The 26,544-nt window shown below is 46.9% G+C and overlaps 1 protein-coding gene across 1 annotated transcript in view; it reads right to left on the bottom strand.

Annotated features, from left to right (window-relative positions):
* LOC119459037 (cap-specific mRNA (nucleoside-2'-O-)-methyltransferase 1-like) overlaps positions 1–26,544 on the bottom strand; it is a 38,844-nt gene that overhangs the window by 10,348 nt on the left and 1,952 nt on the right. Inside the window, exons 2-8 of the mRNA XM_037720884.1 lie at positions 24,254–24,363; positions 21,967–22,063; positions 20,504–20,636; positions 16,802–16,987; positions 11,471–11,527; positions 10,758–10,815; positions 2,729–2,797 (exon numbers count right to left, since the gene is read on the bottom strand). Of these exons, the coding sequence (XP_037576812.1) occupies positions 2,729–2,797; positions 10,758–10,815; positions 11,471–11,527; positions 16,802–16,987; positions 20,504–20,636; positions 21,967–22,063; positions 24,254–24,363 (710 nt within the window). The remainder of the gene's footprint in view (positions 1–2,728; positions 2,798–10,757; positions 10,816–11,470; positions 11,528–16,801; positions 16,988–20,503; positions 20,637–21,966; positions 22,064–24,253; positions 24,364–26,544) is intronic.

Raw genomic sequence — 26,544 nt, 5'->3', positions numbered from 1 at the left:
GCGGCGGTGCTGCGAAGCTGTCTGGAAAACAGAGCATGTCTGAATTTCTGGTCCGTGACTTTACTAGTCCGTTTGGCAGTGGAGATTAAGATTCCCTCTTGTACTGGTTTTCTGCTGATCTCATGAGGATAAAAAATTGGCAGTTATGACTGAACTACAAGAAAGCAACAGTAATAGCTAGCACAATATTACCTACTTGCATTAAGGCTCACATTATTTCATGCAGTGTAAGTTGCACTACACATTCGTAGGCACATGAAAACAATTTTCAAATCACTGTCTGGCTGAACTTAGAACTTAGTACAAGGTTTGCACTCCTCATGAATCTACGGGAAACTAAACAAAGGTCTCCAGAAGGTTCAGCTTGCCACAGGACTTCAGTAAACTGAGCTTGCTCTCAAGGTAGTCAATATTGACCTCACCATGTGATCAAGCTGTTTACAGTGAAGTTAACTTCAATTGTAACAATTAGGCCCACAAATTAGTTTTCTCTAATCACAGAATGAGGGCATTTGACTACAGCAAAAGTGATACTGTCAATCCGGGATATATCGAACTCAAAGTGGATCACAAAATAGTTCAATTTATTGATAATTCGAAATATAAAATATGCTTATCTGAAGCCTATATGAGATCTCCGCACGTATCCGGACAGTTTCCTCAGATGGTGAAAAGTGAGAACTTGTCGGTCCGCTTGTCCAAGGTGGTGTCGAATGCATGAAAGTTGACATAATTCCTGCGAGGCCTCAGCACTCCGAGGCCTCGCAGCCGGTACGTCCCTTCATTCTCGGCCCTTCACCTCCAGCTCCTGCACTGGTCACTGCTGTCACTACACATACGCTGTTAGTTTTGAAAGAGGCTTTCAGCTTGAAGAACGCCTGAGTCCATTCCCACTCATGTGAAACCGAGTGAGCACGAATGCAATAAGTTCAGCGTGGACTTGCAAATTGCACAGCGATGCACGAGCCTTGCGTGCCGCTGCCGCAATGGGGGGTCTTTCCGCAACGTGTGGACGTGGCGTGCGGTGGTTTTGTTAATTTCAAACTGTAATGCAAATGTCCGTCCACGTGTAGATTGAGGGTGGATTCGTTTTGGCCGCTCACAGAATCCTAAAATGCTGTTCGCAGAGAGCTTTCAATTGTCTAAAGAATACAAACACGGCGGTGTAGCACCTTTAGTGGGGCATTCTGTGTCGTCACCGCTCAGTGAAAAGATCTGGTGTCATCCAAGTTTTCTTGTGGAACGCGTATCCAACTGGGACGCCTTTCGCAATCTTGAAGCAGAGTGGCAATCTGCTCTTGCCAATAATGAACAGGCGCAGTTTGCTTGAGCCTTCCGTATGCGTATCAAACAAAACCGAAAGCACCCTGCTCAGTTTTCTTCCATGGCATGTACTGCCCTTCAGATTCAATCTGTTGTTTGACAGCATCTGCCAAAACAGTGCCGTTTAAAATGTGTCAGGAGGAGGAGGAATAAACTTTATTTTTGCACAGCAGATTTGTGAGGCCTAGGCCTCTCTACCTAGATGACGGCCTCGAGCCCTTGGGCTCTGGCGGCATCTTCGGCCTGCTGGATTGCCTTAATTTGGTCTTCCGGTGCAGAGCTGAGCAGCGCGGTCTCCCACTGCTCTCTGGTCTTGTGTGTTTTATTCTGTGTGGGTGTTCCAGGACAAGCCCAAACCATGTGTTGTAAGTCCGCCCTTTCTTGACAGAATCTGCATCTATTGGTGTAAAGTTCTGGATAGTAACGGTGGTAGGCCACCGGGTTCGGATATGTTTCTGTTTGCAACAAGCGCCATGCTGCTTAGCAAGGAGTGTGCCGGGGGGAAACGAGCCCTGCCCAATTTATAGTGTTTGGTTATTTCGGTAAAGCTGGTCATCCGGTCTCTCTCCGTTCCCAGTATTCGCGTGTCACCTGCTCGGTCCGTCAGTTCTCGAGCCAGGTTGTGCGCTATTTCGTTCCCAGGAAGGGAGGAGTGTGCGGGTGCCCATATAATGTAAACATCTCGATCTTCACGAAAGTTGGCTAAAATTCTTAGCGCTTCCAGCGAGATTCTTCCTTTGGCATAATTCTTGACGGCGGTGTTGGAGTCGCTGACTATGATGTTGGCCTCCGTGGAGGCTATTGCCAGTGCTAAGGCAGCCTCCTCCGCCACCTCAGCCTTTCCTGTTTTTATAGTGCCACTAACTCTGGAGTCACCCTCTAGACTGGTAGCAACTATCGACATACTCTTGTCTATTTGTGTACTCGGCCACGTCCACATAGACCACGTCCCTAGCACTACTGAATCTTTTTTGGAGAGCTCTCGCTCTTGCGTTCTTCTATCTTCGTGCAACTCCGGGTGCATGTGTCAGCCTTTAAATATTTCCGACAACGCGATCGACGTGATCGCATCGCCGTCACGAGCAGCGCACTCACAGGGCCACGGCGTGCACATTGTTCGATATATTGAATGTGGCGGTGAACGAGACTTCGGGCGTGCACATTGTTCGATATACTGAATGTGGCGGTGAACGAGACTTCGGAGTAAGCATAGTACATCGCTATACTTTTGCATGGGATTTTCAAGGGAATTTTACAGCTGCTCAATACAGACAATAATTCGATGTATCGGAGCATGATATATCCAGGATCGACTGCAGCAGCATCATCATATCTTCATTACGCTTTGCTGCAACTCATCTATAGCTAGTGATGCAGGCAAGAAAAATGCTTTCAGAAATCCAACCTGTGTCAGTTCTTTGAGCTTTGCTTCAGGGGGAGGCCGCTTGGGGTCTAGCCGCGCTAGGTCTGGAACCTGCATGATTAATAAATGAAATCATCACGAGGAATTTCCGTACGGAGTCTAAATTCAATTTCAAAAAGTGATGCAGTTTTTCCCGTATACATACAACAAATAACACATATTCAGAGAGGTGTATATACATCAATGAATCCATGTTTGCACAAGAGGCATTCCATTTTGTTGGTAATTAATAGGGCAATAAGCCAGTGTTGGAAAGCTGAAAACTTGTAAGAACTTGAAGCTAGGGGTGTGCGAATATCGAATATCACCAAATGGAATCAAATAACGAACGTTCGTCACTAAACCTGCATCACTAAACCATCCCTGCACAGCTTGCATGCCTAATTAATATCGCTCCATCGGCTGTTCTTCGATGTACTGCTCTTGGCTGAGAAGCCAGAAAGTTTAAATTTACTGATAGCTTTCTTTGAATGAAGCAGTCTTAAAATGCATTGAAAACACAGTGGGTCAACCGAAATTTTCAAGCCATTTCAATTGAGCGGCGTATTAAAATATACATCTGAATTACTGCAAGCCGGCTGTATGCTTAATGTTAACTAGCACAGACAGGAATCATAGGATGTGTAGCTGTGACCAAACTTTCTTCCTTACTGTCATTTGTCGATTGTCCACTTTGTCATCACGAGTTGATACAGCAACACAGCAGGTAGCAGCAATGTGTTATGTAATAATATTGATACAATTTCATTTAGTTTACCATTATATAAAAAAAAAACATATTATTGAGCAACACACTGCAATGGGTCCGATGCATTTCAAGGAATATACTCTAGAAGAAATTCTTTCGCCATTTCCCCCAAGATCCGCACAGCCTGCCTATCGGTTCTTTCTTTTTCTTCTCTCTACAGTGTGATTATGATAATGTAGTAGTAGTAGTAGTAGTAGTAGTAGTAGTAGTAGTAGTAGTAGCAGTAGTAGTAGTAGTAGTAGTAGTAGTAGTAGTAGTAGCTTATTTCATCTGCAATACGCAACATGAGGAGTGAGAGAAAAAGCCACTTTTAGGCAGCTTGACGAAGCTCTCACCCCCTGTATCTTGGACATTGGTCAGCATTAGGTCATAGAGCTATTGAATAATACATCACGTGGTGAACTACATACAATTAATTTAAATGGACAAATGTAGCTATAATCACATTGAATAGAAGTGCAAAAGAACCCGAACAGTTACAATAGATATCTCGTATACACTTTCGCAATATTCATTTCATGGTACACAAATTAAAAAAATTTTCCCTTGATCTCAGCATAAGAAACTGTGCACACACAAAAAGGATACAAAGAAAATAGAATACACTATAAAATCAGCGCTAATACTGCCTAAGTTGGCCCATGTGTGGGATACTCTATATTTAAAACTTGTTAATAAAAATTATTTAAATGCAACATAACCTATCTTTACCATAATTAGTTCTGCTGGGATGCATTTCCCAATATTCAAAACGTCTAGTGTTATAGGTATGTGCATTTACGTTTAAGTTACCCAGAGTGTGTAAATAACAAGTATGTTTCTCCCTTTCATTTCGTAGCGCATAACATATAGCTTAAAATTATAGAGATGGTCCAAACTAATAAGGACATAATTCTTAAGTAACAGCCGAGCCGGATGATCGGGAGTGGCATAAGCAATTACCCTTATCATTTTGTTTTGAGCTCTACTAAATTTCAAAATGTTTGTGGAAGTGGTTTCTCACACAAGAACATAAGTGTAGAGTGATAAACCATAAGCGTGGTCTTTTTCACGGTGACGGTACATAAGTCTTAATGCACGAACTGCTTTGTGAGCTACATAATCAGTATGAGAGACCCATGACATATGTTCAGTAAATACAACACCAAGAGTTTTGAAGTTAACAACTTCAATGGGGCTTCCATTTAGTAGGAGTGGACTAAGTTGTACAAATTGCTTGCTTTTTTGCCCGAAATACAACCACACGCATTTTAGAAATATTAATTACTAGCCCATTACACGATGCCCATTCGGTCAGCTTAAGCAGAAAACCTGGTTTCCATGCTGGAATAACCAGTCGCCTTCACGTCTGCAATAAACAGGCTCGAGTCATCGGCATAAATATATATGTTCAACATTTGGGTCCACATTGTGGGGATGCGCGACTCTCACGCATCCCCGATGTTGTTTTCCCCGCACGGCTCCCGTCTCCTGTAATCCGGCTTCGCAGCTTGGCGTTACGGCGGCAGCATATTATGAGAGATGGCGCTAGTGTTGCGTGCTGGCGCTACCTAGCGGCAGGGTTACTTGGGTGCAAAAGGACGAAGGCACTCTCTCTTGGCTTGGGGTTCGGCGAGCAGCACGCACAAACTGTTCATGCGTGCGCCGGCCTGCTGCGCGAGACCGTCCCGAGAAGGCTTAGGAGCAGGACACCGGTATGGAGGAACACGGATCGTTCGAATGCGCCGCCATTCGCGTGACCGTACACATGACCGTACACGTGAATGACTAGGCGATGGTGTCATAGCATGGGGCGAACATATTCGCTCGCTATCTGGTCGCGGTGAGTCGGACTTCCTTGATTTGTCGCGCGCCCATGTGAATGTTCTATGCGTAGTAATTTGGCTAGCATGCATTAGTGTATGAAAGGTGCAATAAATGCCCTTTTGACTGTTTGCACTACTGTATTGTCGTTCCTTTGTCCCAAGAGCACGTGTGAGAACCCACATCCGGCGCCCAATGTGGGGCTCTTGGGGCATCGGATGATAATTTTGACAGTTTTGCTCAGTTCGAGACAACCTTTGTTTGAATCGAAGCGTATTCCTAGCGTGGATTTTGATCGCTAGCGTCGGCGGCGTGCTTTCTTGAGCTAAGCGATGGTTGCTGTAGCGTGTTAGAACTTTTCAACATGCTAAGCCTTTTCGTGAATATTTTGAAGAACACTCGTCGGTACGAGAGCCACGTCGTCTGCATCCTGAGAGAGTGAGGCCTAGCGCCTGTGAAGCATTGGCAAGCCTGAAGCGAGTGAGTACGGAAGCCTCGTGGGTGGTCCGAATTTCTTATGTAAATAGCTTCTTCTATCTCTTTGACTTTGGAAGTCGCGGCTCTGGTAGCCGGGTGGCCGTGAGCCACGGGTGCCACTACGGGCTGTCTGGTATTGCGGCCTGGCACTGGGCGCTCCGACACCGTCAGGGACGGTGGGCGCCGTCAACTCGCATGCTGTGTGCACCGAGCGGGGTAGGACCACCTCACAGAGCTGACGTCTCCATGCGGCTGCCTGTATTGCACCAATTTTGGGTGTTGTATTTGGATGTCGATTGTTGTCAGGGTAGCGACGCATTAGGCCTAAGGCTTTACGAAGCCGCCTGTAGCACAAGGAGGGACACAACCTGGTAGACCGTGGTGTTGAGGTGTCGCACTTGGTTCCCTCATTCTAGTTAGCCTCGCACAAATTGAAATTACTCGTTTGACTCAAGAAAGCAAGCGTCCACAGAAACGAAGCGACAGAGTTTGCATCGCCATAGTCATCAGTGAAAATCATACTGGAATGAACCTGAATGCAACGACAGCAACGCCGGAACACTTTGTGCCTTTAAAGCCTTTATTCTTGCGTTTACAACCGCGCATAGTATCACGTTGGCCGCGTGCCTTCATGACTGCGTAATCGCCATCCATGATCGCGTCTACAGCGACTGCGGTTTCGACCGCAGTTGCAGCAAACAGTAGTTTGGTTTTGACTCAGTCCGTGTGTCGGCCACGTGCCTTCAGAACCACAAGGCCGCCGTCCATGATCGCGTCGACAGCGGCCGCGGTTGCAGTAAACAATAGTTTCATTTTTACTCAGTGCATAGCTGTCGAGGATGAGGAGCACTGTCTACATCGCGATGGGCGGTAACCTGGCGACACATGCGAAAACATAACCAGGATGTGCGCGCGGTAGTGCAAAGCGTGTCTCAGATGAAGACGCACGCCGCGCTGCGCTGTGACAGAAGTCGTGAGGCCTTTGCCGCTGCAAGCACTAATCAGTCACGAGATGACGAGAATTCCAGCTTCCGCACTGCTTTTGTGCAAAATAGAAACAGGAATCTGCTGATTCATTCAGCAAATAAAAGCGTGTTAATGTAGAAAGCATTTGTTTATTGTTTTCGTGATACCCTCGATAATCCGACATTTGGTTCATTCGGACATTTGCTCGGTCCCTTGAAATCCAAATTAACGAGGTTTTACTATAGCAGTGCCATTCTTGAATACCGACAACCGGAACTTGTTACACGTGATTGGAGCACACAGGAAGCAGAGTTACAGTTAAACGAGTCGACACAGCAGCCAGGTGGAAGAAGGAGAGCTGTTGTCAGAAAACTACACTGGCATCCCCGCCATTGTAGTTTTCTGACAACAGCTCTTCCACTCCCTTATACATTTTTTCATGCAACCCGGTTATAACAATTATCAGTTATAACAATGGAATTTTCGTGGCCCTAGAACATGGGTTCTCAAAGTGGGTTCCGCGGAACCCTGGGGTTCCGCCGGCCCCTGCTCGGGGTTCCGCGAGCCACTGATAAATTTTCCGTGGTCCCGCGCTAACCAAGTGGCTAAAACGGCGAAAATGAGGTGCGCTCGATCTACAGAACCTCCGTTACTCACGCCCGAGTGTCCAAAAGCACTCACAGCGCGTAACGGCAACGCGCGAACTAAGTAATAAATTCGCAAGCCGCTTGTAGCCACCCAACCTCCGAAAACGGGCATTACGCCTAAGCTTTCGCACTTAAATCTCGGAGGCCGTAATTTACCAATATGCGCATTTCTGCCGTTTGTAGATAGCGTAGGTGATGATTGCGTGCGCACTGACGTATACGTTGGAGGAATAAAAAAAATGAAGAAAAAAAATGCGCGGAGCATCGCAAATACGCGCCGCAGAAGAGCAAGAACGGCGCTAGCGTCTAACCGAAACGAAGCGGCGCAGTCCGCATCGCCATGGTCCTCAGTGGCAAGCGTGCGCGGCACGTGATTGACAGCAACGCCGGAGCGCTTCGTGCCTAATTGCGCCCTTAAGACTTTATTCTTGCGTTTATCGCCGCGCGTAACACCGCGTTGGCGGCATGCCGCGTGCCTTCATAAGTGCGTAGTTGCCATCCATGATCGCATCGATAACCACCGCAGTTTCGTCCACAGCAGTTGAGGCAAACAGTAGTTTCGTTTTCACTCGGTGCGCGCGTCGGCTGCATGCCTTCACAAATGCGTAGTCACCAACCATGGTAGCGTCGACAGCGACCGCGAATTCGTCCGCACTTGTTGCAGCGAACGGTAGTTTCGTTTTGACTTGGTGCGTGCGTCGGCCGCCTGCCTTCTGAACCGCAAGGTCGCCGTCCATGATCGCGTCGATAGCGGCCGCGGTTTCGTCCGCACTTGTTGCAGCGAACGGTAGTTTCGTTTTGACTTGGTGCGTGCGTCGGCCGCCTGCCTTCTGAACCGCAAGGTCGCCGTCCATGATCGCGTCGAAAGCGGCCGCGGTTTCGTCCGCACTTGTTGCAGCGAACGGTAGTTTCGTTTTGACTTGGTGCGTGCGTCGGCCGCCTGCCTTCTGAACCGCAAGGTCGCCGTCCATGATCGCGACGATAGCGGCCGCAGTTTCGTCCACACTTGTTGCAGCGAACGGTAGTTTCGATTTGACTTCGTGCGTGCGTCGGCCGCCTGCCTTCTGAACCGCAAGGTCGCCGTCCATGATCGCGTCGATAGCGGCCGCGGTTTCGTCCGCACTTGTTGCAGCGAACGATAGTTTCGTTTTGACTTGGTGCGTGCGTCGGCCGCCTGCCTTCTGAACCGCAAGGTCGCCGTCCATGATCGCGTCGAAAGCGGCCGCGGTTTCGTCCGCACTTGTTGCAGCGAACGGTAGTTTCGTTTTGACTTGGTGCGTGCGTCGGCCGCCTGCCTTCTCAACCGCAAGGTCACCGTCCATGATCGCGACGATAGCGGCCGCGGTTTTGTCCGCACTTGTTGCAGCGAACGGTAGTTTCGTTTTTGACTTGGTGCGTGCGTCGGCCGCCTGCCTTCTGAACCGCAAGGTCGCCGTCCATGATCGCGACGATAGCGGCCGCGGTTTCGTCCGCACTTGTTGCAGCGAACGGTAGTTTCGTTTTGACTTGGTGCGTGCGTCGGCCGCCTGCCTTCTGAACTGCAAGGTCGCCGTCCATGATCGCGTCGACAGCGACCGCGAATTCGTCAGCACTTCTTGCAGCGAACGGTAGTTTCGTTTTGACTTGGTGCGTGCGTCGGCCGCCTGCCTTCTGAACCGCAAGGTCGCCGTCCATGATCGCGTCGATAGCGGCCGCGGTTTCGTCCGCACTTGTTGCAGCGAACGGTAGTTTCGATTTGACTTCGTGCGTGCGTCGGCCGCCTGCCTTCTGAACCGCAAGGTCGCCGTCCATGATCGCGACGATAGCGGCCGCGGTTTCGTGTGCAGCGGTTGCGGCAAGCAGTAGTTTAAAGCTGTCGAAGATTAAGGGCCCATTCACACTTGCGACTAGGCGAGGTAGCGCGACCAATTGCGACTGGCGACCAGAAAACTACTCAAGACGAACGATGTTCACACTTACAAATGCGACCGACGAGTCGCTAAACCGAAATGTATCACGATATGCCGTTCACGTCTGCTTGAAATGTCATCGCCGCGTAAAATAAGCGTCAGCGTATACGGACGTCCTGTTCCTTCACATCTGATTGGTTCAGCTGTTCTGCGACTGTGGTCGCGCAACTGAAAAATCGAACAGTGAGCGACTGGCCCGAAACGGTCGCATTTCGAGAAAAGCGACCATTTGCGACTACTTGCGACCAACTTGGTCGCGCGACCTCGCCTAGTCGCAAGTGTGAATGGGCCCTAAGAGCCCCGGCTACATCGCGATGGGCGGACAATTTGTTGGCGAGCAGCTGACTGGCGAAAAAATAATCGGGATGTACACGCGCGAGGCCTTCGCCGCTGCTAGCGCAAATCAGTCATGAGATGACGAATTTCAGCTTCTGCACTGGTCTTGTGCTAAATAAATAGAAACAGAATTTGCTGATTCATTGAGTAAATAAAAGTGTGTTGATGTAGTTAAGCATTTGTTTATTGTTTTCTTGATACCCTCGATAATTCGACATTTGGTTAATTAGGACATTTTAATTCGGTTAACTGGGGGGGGGGGGGGTTCCTTGGCGCATCATGGAGCTTATCAGGGTTCCCTGGAACGAACATGCTTGAGAACCCCTGCCCTAGAATATTGTTATAAGTGGTTTCTCAACTGTATAAGGGGCTACTTTGAGGCTAAGAATTATGGGGAAAAAAACCTAACCATAAATTCGAATAAATAAGGTTTGTAGTGCTATTCCTCCTCCAGAGCACTAAGTTAAGCTTTCTCCAAGTCGCACCCCCGTTTTTCGAGTCCTGTGAAAATATATTACTGAAGCAAGTGTCGTTAGCATGCTAAGTTTATTTATTTAAAATAAAGGATTACGATATTTTTCCATTCCTGAAATAAAGTGGGGTCCCGAAGCGAAATGAATTTGTCGTACAGTGTCGCACAACAAATTGTACATCTCGACCATCCAAAACAAAGGTGGTCGAGATGGACAACAGAGTTGTGACAGACGTGAGGGATGCATTACCAACCACCGCTTCCCCATTTGCGAGATCTCAAAAAAGTGGGTATGCAGTGCCCAATGGCTGGCGTTTGTGGGCCGCCGTGCTTCGTGAAATGTCATCAGTGATGTTGCCTAAGGCCAAAAAGAGCAGGGGTTTCAAAAGCCGCAGGAGAGAGCTAGTGATCTGTTATGCGAGATTCTAAAACTCGCTATTGCATGCAGTCGGTCAACACGTGGCACACATGTTCACAAAAGTTACAAATTGGGAACATTTTCTTACTGCACTTAAAAAGTGTTTCAGTGACCCCTTACGTCCCGAACCTAGGACACAAGCCATTCAACCTATAAGCAGAGGAAACAGGTGAATAAGTGCTACAAAATACACACCTTCCAGAGTTTCAAACATTCTTTCCGAAGGTTGCTCTGCCTTTTCTCGTACAACTCACTGCACGGGGCAAAAGATTGTTAGACATGATGTGGGTTACAAGAATGAAGATGCCACTACACTTGCGCATAACGCAAGTTGTGACATGAACACCGCAAAGAACATAAAAACGTGTCAATGCCAATTGCAGCAATGCTGTGGTTACAACAAACACCTTACGAATTCTATGCTGCACAGCCAGGGGAAAAACAAAACCACAAAAGAGAGAATGCATTGCAAGCAGTTGGATCGAAAGTGCATAGCACTGAGAGGGATAGCGAGTGCAACGCTCGGGAGCCAGTGCTTGTGATCCTTTTGTTTGGTGTTTATTAACTGAAAAACAAAAAAGAGGCACAGCTGAGCTGATGCACCGTGTCAAGTATTTTTGTCTTCTTCATTACTGCAGAACCCTGTCCTTCCTTATTGCCAAGGAATAATCTTCCTATATGGCCCAATGAAGGTGCAACAAGCTACCTTTTTTCTTTGCCAGCAAGTAAACATGGCCTTAACAATCGCTAGATTTGACATAACAGCACTGCCAGTTTTGTTAGACATGTCACGCAAAGAGCACTCTTCTTATCTCTCCTAGCAACTGTCTACATTTTGGGGGGATGAGCAGGTATAACGCAATTATACTAAAACTACTGGTGACACCATAAAGAGAAAGAGAACTCACCTGTTCTGTGCAAAGGCCTTGATCTTCATGAGATTTGTGACTTGGATACGTCCAAGCCTGGATGTGCAAGTCGGGAAATGCAAAAGAATCAGGCAAAAACGCAGAAGGACAGAGAGAGCTACTGTATTTATCTGAATCTAACGCGCACCATTTTTCTTATTCTTTTTTTTTATAAAATGGGTCTGAAAATTGCCAGCACATTAGGATCGGGCATGAAACTAAAACCGTGTTCTGAGCGTTGGCACCAGCTTACAATCAGAGCTGTCAGACGCACCATAATCCCCATCATAAGATGGTGACAGCAAGTTTTCACACTTGTGTTCCTGAAGCTTGCTGTGGATTCATTATGTGTTCAACTACGATCTGGAGCAGTATGATCAATCACTTTTGGAGATACAATCACTTTCGTGAAATTTTGCGTGACTCGGCACTAGATGGTTGGCGTATATGGCCGGCAGAGTTTTTGGCGCTATGCCAAGCTAGCTATCTGCACACGATGCCAGGAATGCTGTTGGTCGTATACTTCGACAAGTCCAATGCAGAGTCACATAAAATCTTGCAAAAGTGATAGCAGTAACCAGAGTGATCACTTGAGAATATTGCCCCTGTGTGCTTGATATCTGTGGCCAATGAAGCTCAAATGGTGATGACGCCGTGTTGCTTTCATTATGAAAGCACATTGAAAAAGAAAAATTCTCTTCTGGGAAGATAAATTCTGCACGTCTCACTTTTTTCTGATCGCGAATGTGGGGGGAATTTTGGGGCACGTTACATTCAGGCGCACTTTTATTTTCTGACTTTCAAGCAAATAATGGGTGCACGTTAGGTTCAGGGGTGTATTGAAACTTGGTAAATACGGTAATTTTTGCCTAACACAGTAGAACCTCGTTCATATGTCTTTGAAACAATGCATTAAAAACCGTACAAACCAAAAAAAACGATCCAAAGCAACTTAAAATTTGACAGGTTCAACTGTAGTTGACATTGACGTAATGCGAACCGTGGTGCAAATCGTTGCTGCACGAGACGCCGAAGCCCGTCGAACTGGTAGGGTTCTGGCCGCCCAAGATGCGTTTTGTGGCTTTTCGATTGCGTAGTGTTTTAAGACGGTGACAGGAAACCGAAACGAAACTGAGCTGTTCAGCAACACCGGATGCCGGATGCCATCGGAGCAAAATGTGAATCTCACATCGCGCCGCCGCAGCAGGGAACAGCAGTGCATTTGGATTATCATTTACTTTTTAAAAGCATGTAGTAAGCTACCAACAGCACTACGCACTATGACCCACGCACTGTAAAACAGATAAGGTTGATGGCAATAGAAGTGAATGCAGCATGTGATGACCCGGGAGGAGACTTTTGGCCGAAGAAAAGAAACTGGCATAACTGGAGCGTTGGAAACCTAATAACCCTCAAAGTAGTCTCCTTGGGACTCCACACACTTCTCCCAGCAGTGCTGCCATTGTTGGAAGCATTCCGAGAAGGCCTCTTTCGGAATAGAGTTTAGCTCAGCTGTCGTTGCAGCCATAATGTCCTCTCTTGTCTGAAATCGCGCTCCTTTCAATGGCCTCTTGATTTTGGGAAACAGCCAGAAGTCGCAGGGGGCCATATCAGGACAGTAAGGAGCCTGTTGAACTACAGGAGTCTGGTTTTTTGCCAAAAAAGTCTGAATCAAGTGCGAGGAATGTGCAGGAGCATTGTCGTGATGGATGCGCTAATTTCCTGCTGACCACAACTCCGGACTTTCCGCACAGCATCATGCAGGTAACGGAGGACATCCCTGTAGTACTCTTTGGTGATTGTTTGACCCTATGGTGCGTACTCATGGTGTACCACACCGCGGGAGTCAAAGAAAGCAGTAAGCATCACTTTGACTTTGCTGCGCATTTGGCGGGTCTTCTTTGGTCTTGGTGACGTGGAATTCTTCCACTGTGACGATTGGAATTTGGTTTCTGGATCGTACCCGTACACCCAAGACTCGTCATCAGTGATTACGGTGTTCATGAAGTTGGGGTCACTGTTTGTGGAATCCAGCATGTCCTGTGAGACTTCAACACGAAGTTGCTTTTGCTCCATTGTGAGCAGCTTCGGCACGAATTTTGTCGCAACTCTCTTCATGGCCAAATCTTTGGTCATAATGGGATGTCCAGAAAAAGTGCTGATGCCCACCTCTTCCGCAATTTCTCGGATATATAGTCACACAACGATCCCGTATCACCACAGTGTTCACTTCGGCAATGACCTGGTCATTTTGGCATGTTGATGGCCGACCGGAGCGTGGATCGCTCTCCAACGATGTGTGGCCGTCTTTAAACTGGTATCACTCCTTAATCTGTGTGCTGCTCATAGTATCGTCACTGAAAGCCATCTGAATCTTCCGAATGGTTTTCACTAAGCTGTCACCCAGTTTCTCGCAAAATTTGATGCAGTAGAGCTGCTCCAGTCACTCCACCACTCTTCTTGCAATAAAAAACCGACGAGAGCACTGCGCACTACCTCACTTAAGGGGGGACGTGGCTTTGAAAATCAACTTCCTGATTTCTTCATGGATTTTGATGAAAATTGGCACAAATGTTAAGAATGTCTCCCTGATACTTCCATAAAAGTTTCAGAGTGATACCTTGAGAACATTTTATTGAGCAGAATTTTTCTCTCTTGAACTTTCTGGAGGGCCTGGGGAGCTTAAAAAACATGATGGAAGTCTCGTTGAGTATTGACTGCATAGCTCAATGCATGCTGAAGGTCGTGACAGTCTTACTTTTTTTTTTTTCGCAACACAAATTTTTTAGATAGTCATTTTTCAAGTTACCTTCGCACCAAGCACACTTTCGGGATGAACGAATAGCCATGCCATAAATTTATAAAAAGTCAAGATAAAAATGCGAGACTGTCTCGACCTGCACTGTAGTCCAAGGAACGTGACAAAAAAAACAGAATCAAAATAGGCTAAACGGTAACGAAGAAATCAGCTCCAGAAACTGAGCAGAAAGGCGAAAAAACAGTTTTGAGAAAACGGCTCTCAAAGTTGCACCTTCTCTTCAGTTCTCTAAAACGCACCAACGTTGTAATCTTTGATGTGTTTTGTGACGTGGGGCTTCTTAGACATGTGGCCTCTGGTCTGCTGAGCCTTCGTTCTGCCTTTTTCATGTTTGTATGGCATTCTTTACTGCTGCTCTACAAAGAGCATGGTGCTTGGGTTTCAAACCAAATGAGGTGCAGAACTATGTGGGCATAAATATACAGTAGTTCTAGCGTTGTATCTGCAGACTGCCTCATTGATAGCAGCCTCTAGTGCAGTCAGTGAGGCATTGTTTTCTTTTGGTAGAATCGACCATGTTACTGAATGAAGGCTCTCAGCAGCCTTCTGAATCATCTTCCATTGACAATGGCTATGGAGGTTAGGAGAGCCACTGATAGATAGGCAGCAATGCAGCTGCTAGGTGCTTTCCAGCCTGTACTTTTGTATCATGCCTCACTTCTGCAGCCAGGTGTCTGTGCCAGCCCAAGTGGCCTAGTGAATAGAGCTCATGATGAGGTTCTCTTTATGAATTAAAGGGGTGGTATGATAGGTATTGTTACGAGATATTGTGGCATTACGGTAATAGAGTCGGCACGCGATGTGCCAAGTCGCGGGTCCGAGGTGCCGATGTGCGAAATGCCTCGTCGCGGGTCCGCGGAATAGACGCTCGACGAGCTTAGTCGCGCAGTCCGAGGTGCCGATGCGCGAAATGCCTGGTCGCGGGTCCAAACGCTCGGTAAGCTCAATCGCGCAGTCCGAGGTGCCGACGCGCGAAATGCCTAGCCGCGGGTCCGAGGAATAGACGCTCGAGGTGTCGACACTCGATGAGCGATGTGCGGACACGCGAATTGCCTAGCCGCGGGCTCGAGGAGTCGACGCTCGAGGTGCCGACGCGCGAAGTGCCTAGCCGCGGGTCCGAGGAGTCGACACTCGATGAGCGATGTGCCGACGCGCGAAATGCCTAGCCGCGGGCTCGACGAGTCGATGCTCGATTAGCTTAGTCACACAGTCCGAGGTGCCGACGCGCGAAATGCTTAGGCAAGGATCCGAGAAGTCCGCGCGCGATGTGCTTCATCGCCGAGTCGGAGACGCCTACGTGCGAAAGGCTTAGAGCATTCCGTGCCCGAAGCTCGGTCGCGAAGTCCGCGTCCCTGATGCTCGGAATGCTTAGCCGCGGGTCTGAGACGTCCACAAAAAGCGGAATCGGCCACGCTACTGCGATGTCCGCGTAGCGCCCGCTTTAACACTCGTCGAGATTATGGAAACTGTCCGGAGCTCGCGAGGAGACCGCAACAAGCGGAGCAGACGACGCCATCACGGAGCGAGCACCGGACCAATGGCGAACCGCGCTGGAGTCACGTGGCGGGCGCGGCCAATCGGTGGCTCCGGCACGACCTTCAATCATTTGCTTTTTGTGTGCTTGTTTCTGTATGGAGGAGATAGCTGAAGCGGCAGATTTGAAGACGGAGAAATGCGCTTTCCAACGAGACCAAGATGGCGGCGCTCGGCTGCGCCGTTCTTGAGATATCGTGGCTTGAAAAACGCCGTTTTTTCGCGATTTCCGCGCAATTTTTCGGCACCTTGGCTGATATAACAATTTTTTTAGAGCACTTCTACTTTGTTTTCAGTGATGATATTTCGGAATCAGGTAGAATAAGAGTTACAGAAACTGAAAATGTGATTTTCAAAAAATCGATTTTTTAGCCATTTTTCGCGATGCGAAAGCCGCGTCCCCCCTTAAACACTGCGTCGCAGCGACTGATGCTATCGGCAGGCAGGAAAAAATTTGAGCATGCGCACAAAGGTTCAAGGTCGGCTGATGCAAGCGCGCTTGTTCCATATCCATCAGGTGTTCGCAAAAAAAAAAATAAGGTCGGATACTTTTTTAACATACCTCGTACGTCACTCAGTCTTTGCAATAACGTTGTTAGACATCATGACCAAAGTTTTGGAAGTGAGGCATTTAGGATATTACGGACTTCGGCTAAAACAAACATTTTTTGCCAGATTATGAGGGTCCGTTGTAACGAGAGCAGACTGTAGTACAGTTGAACCTCAATACAACGAAAACGAATATAACAAATTATTGGATATGATGAAGTAAATCTTAAATGCTGCTTGCCAACATCAGCATGCAAAGAATAGATTCGTGCGACGGATATAACGAAGGTACTTCCATGTTGGCTGCAACTTCGTTCCAATGAGCTGCAAGTGTATTATAAGACGGTGCACCAAAACCATAATTCGCCGCCAAGTGATGTCCCTGTCGAGTTGTTTCACCAATCTGCCAGAAGCCTGACACACGCACCCACCTGTCATTGGACTCGCGGATGTACTTCGCGAAGACAGCGTCGTCGTTGATGACTTCCAGAGGCACAACCTCGACTATATCAAGCTGGCTCATGACACTTGAAATCTCCTTGAAGCGACAGCTCAGCTCGTACATGTAGTCCTCAATGTCCTTGGCGTCCGGCCGGCGCCACTTGCAGACGATGTACCTGCACATTCCCAAAATGAGTGGTTCTTTACTTGTACCAAGTCGGAGGGCAGTCAGAGGACACCTCCAAAACAAACCACAGCTTTGTATGACAAGCTTTAGAACACACAAATTAAATGTGAAATGGTGGAAGATCAAAAGACGGCAATATAAATTCTCTAGTTCATATTGATAACCAATAATGGTAACATGCACTGAGTTAACAATATTTTGGCAGAGATTATGGAGTTTTAGAAGAAGGACGCCCAAGCCTAGGGTTCTCCTAATGAATAGCATCTCGCTATCGCACATGTGCTAAACGCAAACTTTGCTGTCTGAATTCATAGTTGGGTGCCCCTAAGCTTTGTTTAGAGAAACATAATGGCATCCATCACAGTGACGGCTCCTACCTAGCACCAAATCTGACTCAATTTCCCAGTAACTCGTAACGTTGGTGACAAAAAATGCTGATAGACGTTATCCCTTTGACTCCAAATGTAAATGAAGAAGATTGAACAATAAATCACAGCCATTTTCAAGTTTGTTTGTCAATCAAGAGCTCACATGCTGGAAGCAAGATGATATGGCTGGCATAGCCTAATTTAGGGCTGCCTCGGCTGACTGTGGCGGGTGCTTTTGCGTTGCTTCCGGCAAGAAAACCAAAATTGCCTTTGCGGCAAACGTCTCAAAGACAGATTATTTAGCTAAGCGCTGCCTTCTTGGCAATTATTACTTCAAGCAAAAATCGTAGCGTTAACACGATGGTCCCAATAAAGGTGACGTTCGTCCTGTCATCTTTCTTGCACCTGTCACGTTAACACTATGGTTGTTGCTTTAAGTATTAACTGACTAGCTCGAGATGAAGTTTTGACATTTCACATAGTTTTGAGCTTGTAACAAGTGCACATACTGCAATAATTCCCAATTTTGTTTCTTTAATGCTGCTTTTAGAATTTCATTCTGCAGCCATAACAGCACTGCGAATGCTTTACGTTAATGCGAGCCTGAAACCCTACACAAAAAGGCGTCCACTTCAGGTAACCTTGGAACTCAAAGTGATCACTCGTTGGGGCACCCTGAGCTTGTGTGCCCCTATTCTATATTCCTATTACTATTATAATCCCTATTATAATCCCTGTTATAAGGAAGAACTGAAGTTCAGCATGTCATGTCTGGTGCCAACAGCACCAAAATTGCCCCCTCAATCTTCTAGTTGAACCCACTTATAACTATATTCAATTGCCCAGTAAATTCCATTGTTATAACCGATAATTGTTATAACCGGTTTGCATTAAGAAAAAAAAATATATATATATATAGGGGAATGACAGAGCGTTGTCTCATTCCCCTATATTATGCCCCCACACACCTCCTTCCTCCATCCGGCTGCTGATTGTGTTGACTCGCTTAACTGTTTAACTCTGCTTCCTGCGCGCTCTGATCGTGTGTAACAAGTCGCGGCTGTCGACATTCCAGAATGGCACTGATATAGTAAAACCTCGTTAATTCAGATTTCACGGGACCGAAAAAATTTCCGAATTAACGAAATGTCGAATTATCGAGGGTATCAGCGCGGCAGCGGCGCGCGTCTTTTCCCTACTACGCGCACATCCCGATTATTTTTTCGCCTGTGTCACCAGGTTGCCGCCCATCGCGATGTAGACTCTTCATCCTCGACAGCCTGGCACTGAGTAAAAACGAAACTACTGCTTGCCGCAGTCGACCCAATCATGGATGGCAACCTTGCGGTTCTGAGGGCGTGCAGCCAACGCACGCACTGCGTCAAAACAAAACTACCGTTTGCTGCAACCGCTGCGGACGAAATCACAGCCGCTACCAACGCAATCATGGATAGTGACTTGACTACGCAGTCATGACGGCACGCGCCCAACACGCTGCTATGCACGGCGGTAAACGCAAGAATAAAGGTTGTAAAGAAACAAATAGGCGCTAACGCCCTTTTGCCTCTATTGTGGCGCACATTTGTGGCGCTCCGCCAACCCCGCACTGTCAGCACAGTTGGCGCGGTCCATTCGTGTTTCGGAGGGTGGCGCGGCATAGAGCTATGGGTGCAGCCCATTCGTGTTCGGAGGGGTGGAAGGGTGACGGGAAAGCGGCGCATGAGGCTGGCAATGCGGAGAAGGATGGAAAACAGTGCGCGGCGGCATGCAACGGCTCAATTTTTTTTTCTTTTCAAGGAGTTCACATTTAATTCCCTTTCGGCATGGACAACCAGGAGCCAAACTTCATCCTTATAATGATAATGTGGCATGGAGGCATTGTAGTAAGCGGGTTATTTCACCATACAAAACATATAAAAGTTCACGGTGCACCGGCTTCCCATTGTTATAACCGATCTATTGTTAAAACCGGCATCGTTATAAGTGGGTGCGACTGTATTCATGTTAATGTTACACAGGTTATTGCAATACTTTGCCCCTACCAAGAGAGACATGCAATGTTCAGTGCCTCTGGTGCGACTGGTGAAGCCCTTACTAAATCTTCCTAGGCAGGATACTTTGGAATACCTCGCCAAAGAAAGCAATGCAAGGTGGAGCAACAAGTAAAAGCTGTGTAATGAAGCATGGACAAATAAACAATTAAAAAAAAGAAAAGAAAAAATAAGCACAGAAATAGGAGACATGTGCCAACTTTTGTGTCTGCGATTTTGTGTCTGCAGCAGGTGCCCGTCGTTTCGGTGCCTTGCTTTTGCCCACAGTTCATTGTGCAGTTTTTACCTGAAGCCCATAAGCAACATAAGACAACACACAATGAAACCCATACAAGTTCCTCCAAACTTTAACGTTTATTCAATGCTCCCTGCACTTAAAGTTGAGAATTTGAGCCCTTGATGTACCATCTGCCATAGCTTCCTGGTTAGCTCACATGGTAGAGAGCGACTACCCTAGAAAACAATGGCATTCAGTTCCATCCATGTGCCAGGACTAATTTTCACTCAGCTGCAAAGCTCTCTTTTGAAAAAACCCGGGTGGCTTTCATTTATTTGCCTTTTTATGCACACCCATTATGCCGCAGTCATTATTGTAGGTTTCGTTACAACTTAATAATCAGCGTACTGAAAAGTAGCAATGCAATCAACAGGAATAAAACCTTTAACATCCATAAAGGAGTAAGAACAAACAAGCACTTCTAAAGGAAAACAGTACTGGTGTAACGAGTTCCGAGTACTACAAACAACGGCTTTCTGCTGCCGACCACTAAGTCCGGAGTTCGATTCACAGTGCGGCAGCCTCATTTCGATGGGGCAAAAATGCAAACACGCTCGTGTGCTTACATTTACTTGCACATTAAAGAACCTGAGGCGCTCATAATTATTCAGGAGCCCTCCACAATGGAGGTCCCTCACAGCCCCATTGTTGCTTAGGGATGTTAAACACCATTTTTAGCTAATCAAACAACAACTTGTAGCTTTGCACATCTATCTAGGATATTCTGCTTTTCCTTTTAACACATCTCCACCCATCGCCAAATTAGCCATGCCAGAAGCTGCACAATCTTCCATTTTTTTAAAACTTGCCTTTCAGAATTTGCAGGTCGACTCGTGTTGGGCTTGAAGATGCAGACGTGCCTGAATGCCCGGTACATCAGGTAAATCAGACCGACACTGTACACGGTGAAGATGTCAAACAGCTTGCAGACAAAGTGGCCACCTAAACGACAGAGAGCGATTTGGAAAAGCAAAACTGATGAAAATGCACTCCACACGATCTGCCCAATTCTGCTTCTTCCTCTTAATTTTAAGCAAGATACCTCTGCACATTTTACCTCTTAAAGCTAATCTTCAATCTTTTACTTCATAGTAATCAGTGGACTATACACAGTGGAATCTCATTAAATCAAACCTGCTCAATTCAAACTTCTGGTTAAGTTGAACTGACGCTGTGGTCCTATCTGAATTACGTGTACTCCAATGCGTGATAACGCCTCGTAATTCGAATGCATAACATGCCGTGCCGCCAACCATGCTCATAGCAGCGCGCCTAATCCCACGGCGGCGCTTCCGACCCGGCAGTGCGGCCGCGCAGTGGCTGCTGCTTCCATCTCCCGTAGCAAGTACCGTATTTTGGCACGTGTAACCAGCAACAAAATTTTTTTTATTCGACAACAAAGCCGGAGTGAAGGTTACATGCAAATTTTGCTTTGATGTGCAGCTTCACAGCAGCTCAACTTCTGCCTCGAAATGTGGCTTCGCGTCAGCATGTGCCGCAGTGAAGCCACACTTCCGGAACTCAGCACTGCATGTAATTCAGCCATTCAATAAGCTTCCTTTAATTCAAACTCCATTTGATTCTAACAAATTTTTGGGCCCCTTCGAGTTCGAATTATCGGGATTTGACTGCGCACAGCAGTACTCTCTGCATCGCCAACTCTGTACTGTGTGAGCCAATCAGTATAGAGAACTGGCACTGTTTCTCGAAGAAAGGGTTTGCCCACTGTGTCTAATCCCTTGTGAAGCTTTCTTCAGTCGGTGTGACATGGAGTGTGCAGTGGGAGGCTGGAAATGGACAGATCACTATTTTGGTTCTCTTTTCTGGTTGGCTGATATGTCCCATAGCTTTTACCACACTGCACCAAGTTGAGTGACATGCTTGCGTCATCCACAGGAAACATATAAATAATAATGAAAGGGGAAATAAAATTCATTCAAACGACAACTTGCTGCTGGTGGGAGCCAAACCCACAACCTCCGCACAATGTGTGCGACCCGGAGGTTGTGGGTTCAGGCTCTCCCACTAGCAAACTGTCTATTAGTCCACTTTTATTTCCCTTTTCGTGATTATTTTTACATTTCAATTTCAAAAGAACATTTTATTTCTCTTACGCTTTTCTTAGTTTTATTGTCGCTTGGTTTCGTCATGTGGCTGTTACACACACGTGATTAAAGTCCACCACCAAATGATGCAAGAAAACATGCAGCAGGGCAAGTAAACACGAACAAAAGGTTAAAAACAAAAAGCTGAATGAACAAACAGAGCCCACCTGTTCTCAAGACAGACAGTGCCATGTAGAATTGGCACAGATAAAGTTGTTTAGACAATATTTCTTGGATGTTTTCTTGGCCCTCTACTGAGAAACCCTGCAACAAAAAAATAATAAAAAGGTAATGTTGTAACAGGGGCATTTGAAATCTTTCTCACCATAATTAAATTTTAAAAAGGCTTCACTAAGCCATGTTGATTTCTGTGTCAATAAAGCGCTTTAGTAAACGGCTCGTCTTTCGTATTTTTACGTGGTTTGTTCAGTGTAATATTTATGTTTAAATACAAACCAGAAGACAGTTTTTCCCAACTCTGTCACCAAATCTGACAGCTTTTTTGTTTTCCACATACAAAAAAAGAAAAAGAAAATGTGACAATAAACATTCTTCTAACATGAAAGAGAGTCACTAGAGAAGTTAGTATTCTCTACAGGTACACTATAAATAAGGCCAATGGACAAGAATTGAGATTTTTCACTACCTTTTGTAGCACACCCAATTCAACCACAGGGTGCTGAATTCAAACAGACATCTTAGGAATTAACATTTTTTCAGCATATGTATGAAACACTATTCGTATTAGAGAGAAATCCCATAACACTTTTCAGGTAGATTGGCAGTCGTCAAGCACAACCACTATGAGGCTACGACGATTGGCCCATTAGCTGCTGCTCTGCAGATACGCATGTGTGCAACTCCAAAAGGGCCATAGAGCTTTAAGAACAGTTACACTAGGACATTAAAATCAAAGCCAGGAATACAGTCACATTGTCGTGATGGCGAAGAACAGTATCGAAAACTGTGAATCATGAAACGACCTCTTTATTGTGCGAACCTGTGCCCCCAGAAGCAAGTGACACTTAAAGCACAATGATAGCGGAGAGCACAGTAGGTGACCGTCGAAATTTGATCAGCGAGTGAAGCGCATTGCCTTTTATACATGACTCATTGAAGGTTCCAGCGTAATCCCTGGTGCCCACGTGCTTTCCAGAAAGTACTACACAATTCGCGTTGCACATACAACCAGTTTACAGAAAGTTCGGTGACAACAGACAACGGACCGAACCATCGATAACATTCGAGAAACTTCCGATACATGTAGACGCGTCCTGCACCGAGTGATAAATAACATTTGTTAGTCAGTGAGAAAGGGGTCACCGGAGAAGGGTAAATAAGTACACCTGTCAATAAATAGAAACCTAAGAACAAATCAAAGAAAATTATTGTGGTTTAACATTCCAAATGATGACTAATGGAATAACGGCCGGCTTAAACAGCTCCGCTGTTCAATGTGTTCATTCACCTGTACTACATATTTCAATAAAGTTTACTCACCTTCAGTGCATATGCAAGCGAGAAAAAAGAAAGACAACAAACTGACACACAACGAGGCACAGACCTTGTCTTCCATCCTCCAATTTTAGTGGCAAGCTGGTAGTTTAATCTAATTGTGCATCCTAGCACAAGTCCTCGTGATTCAATAAAAAAAATGCTTGTGTGTAGTGAGGAACTTGTCCCGTCACGCTGATTTCCGTCCCCGTGTTTTTTCACGCTGTTTACTGTCAGTATGAATCACCAACTTGCCCAGGTAGCCACATTTTCATGTGCTGTTCGTAGTAGAGAATAATGAATCACTATGGCCGACAGAAACATGCTGGCCAAAGATTAAATTAGGTTCTGAAGTTTTTGAATACTAAAACCATGATATGAATTTGAGGCACGCTGTAGAGGGGGATTCCCACCTTATTGTTGACCACCTGGGCTTCTCCAAGGTGCACCTAAATCAAGGTACACGAGTGTTTGTGCAATTTGCCCCCCCCCCCTTCCCCCATCGAAATGCGACCGCCCCAGTCGAAATAGAACCTGCGACCTCGAGCTTAGCAGTGCAATGCATTAGTCCCTGGACTATCGCGACGGGTAAAAGTCAACTCCCTCACTGGAGCAGCAGTATTTGTAGTCTCGATTCCCATGCATCGTGACCGACGGGTGGGTCACTTGTATTCCCCTGGCTCGTCGTGACCCACTGGTAAGTCACCAGAGAGTTGCTCCCCTTTGAAACTTCCTCAAGGTTCAGAGAGAAGGCACCATGTCGCATCTGATCAAAAACAACAAGAATTTTTCTCTTTGCTGATCTCTAGGAAAGACATCGCTTGCGCACAGGAAGAGAGCCCTGCACAGCTGCACAGGGGGAATAACTGCCATGACCCATTGGAGACCCACGCCGCAGTGACCGTATTAAGAACAGCCTCACACATCATTTCAGGAAATCATCAAGTTGTGCTTTCTTACACCATCTGCCATGACAAAGTGCACTCCCTGGTTGTCCGTGCTCTCCTTGACGAATTTGGAGAATGACCGTACGTTCTCGGGAAGAAAGATGTCACCGTCACCTTTCACACCTGCACATAAGACACAACATGCAATAAATAGCATGAAAGAACGCTCCTGTGTCACGCACGTTTGAAGTTTTCCCTGGATTCGTGTTTTATGGCAAACAACGAGTGTACGAGATCTGTCCCAAAAGTTCATGCAGTGAGTCGGCAAAAAAGTGGGGAGGATGTATCGGCGCCGCTCTCTCAATGTCTACTCGAGAGGACCTGGTTGACCTCTAGCACGAGCCCGACTGCTGCAGGAGTATCATGAAATGCTAGCCGTAACATGCTAGTATGCAAATGGCAGATAGTCAGCTTGAAAACTGTTCCCTGTGTGGCGTTTTTTCAAGGCTTGATTCATGTTTTCAACAAATGCACGCTTCCATACTCAAGCCTTCATTCGCCACTGGTCTTTCTCATTCCTGCGGTCATTGCTTACTTTGCTGGGGTTGAGGCTCAGCTCTTCGAGTATGGACACTGATGCTCTGACATTGCCTGCATTGACTTTTAGCACCAACTCCACCATAGCAGCCTCTACAGCGAAGTGCGAGAAATGGCGCTCCTTTGGTACAAGAAACCAGAACACTGAGTGGAAGCTCTCATTGCTGTTTTGGGTCTTTCCCCATTGGCACCTTTCAAGCAGTTTCTTATCACTCAAGCGCTCATATGTGGGGAGTAAGGCCTGGCAAACATGAGAAGGCAAGTTGCGAGGGTGTTTCAGAGCAAGTTGACCCCTTGAAGCCACGATTCAACTTATTATACAGAAGACTTCCATAAATCCAACTTCGAATTTTTTTTATTTTTCAGTTGCAGTCAACGACCGATTTTCAGGATGCCCAATTTTTCGGACATGCCCAATAATTCGGACGCCTTCACGGCACCACCACATACCCCATAGAGTCAACATATAAGTACAACAAAACCTATGCTGTCCGATTTTCCAGACTTGTTGCCATGACCGCAGGTCCAAAACGGCGTTAATCGAAGCCATCACCACCACCATTTTAATTACCTCGCCGCCTCAAACCGGTGCTCTTGCAAGCAGATCCCCTAGCAGCCACCACTGCGGCAACGCAAGGCCTAGCTACTTCGACGTTCGCTACCAAGCTTTTCGCTGTTCGGTGCCGTGTTTTTCAATGAAACAATGCGCCACTGTTAGTAATGGCGCCGACTCCATCTTTGTAATCCTCGCCAATGGCTTCGAAGCTCATAAAATGCGACACATTTGCATAATGCCAGTTCCCGAAAGTCAGCTTCGCCTCAATACAAGTGTTATACGGTGTAGCAAATGCGATGTATTGCAGTGAACCACGCCAAAAGTGGGCAATTGTGGGCACGGTGTTTTCCTTAATTAAACTCGCATGCTCCCCGCCATCTACTATCACAGCACGAGCACCGATACACCTAATACAGTAAAAGCTCGATGATACGAATCTCACGGGGTCACGAAAAATATTCGTATTAGCCGAAATTCGTATCATCGAAACACAATTAAAACTACTGTCGAATCTCGATAATTCGAACTCGAAGGGGCCCGAAAATTTGTTCGAATTAAAAGGACGTATTTTTTAAGTATTCGTGCACCACAGCACGATGCACGAACGGTGCGAGTCGTGAAATATCGCGGCACGCAAGCGCATAGCAAGCGCGGGCCACGAAACTGCCTACGCCAGCTAACGGTCGCTTCCCGATAACGACAGAAAACGAAGCTTCAGGGAGCGAGCGGGCGGCGCCGGCACACGGGTGCGCGCGGAGACCGTCGAAGGTGAGGAAGGAGGGCAGCAGGGAAGCGGATTTGGCCGCGTCAACTCCGCCGCTTCGGTGGCTCCCCTCGCCCTCCCTCTCAACGCCCTCGTAGCTCTCTCACCTTCGACTCCGTGCGCCCTCGCCGCCGTGCTGGCGCCAGCTTATTTTAGCCGCCCCCTGAAGTTTCGTTTTCTGCCGTTATCGGAAAGCGAGCGTTTGCGGGCGTGGCAGTTTCGTTGGCCCGACTGTGCCTCCGCCCCTGCTTCCCTCTGCGCTGCTGCCGCAGCGTGCAAGGTCAACATGTGACTAGAAAATAGAGGAGAAGGGTTCACTGCCATTTTATCCGCGTGGCTGAGACGTCGGCACTAGTGTGTGCGAGGATACGGTTGTCTAGAACACTCTAGTCGGCACGTACACCCTTGTTCCGATGCGATGCAGAAACGGCGACCTTGTAATTTGAGA

This window comes from Dermacentor silvarum, chromosome 7 (assembly GCF_013339745.2).
Source record: "Dermacentor silvarum isolate Dsil-2018 chromosome 7, BIME_Dsil_1.4, whole genome shotgun sequence".
Classification (NCBI taxonomy): Eukaryota; Metazoa; Arthropoda; class Arachnida; order Ixodida; family Ixodidae; genus Dermacentor; species Dermacentor silvarum.
Note: the sequence above shows the minus strand (reverse complement) of the source record. Positions and strands in the feature narration are given on the sequence as shown.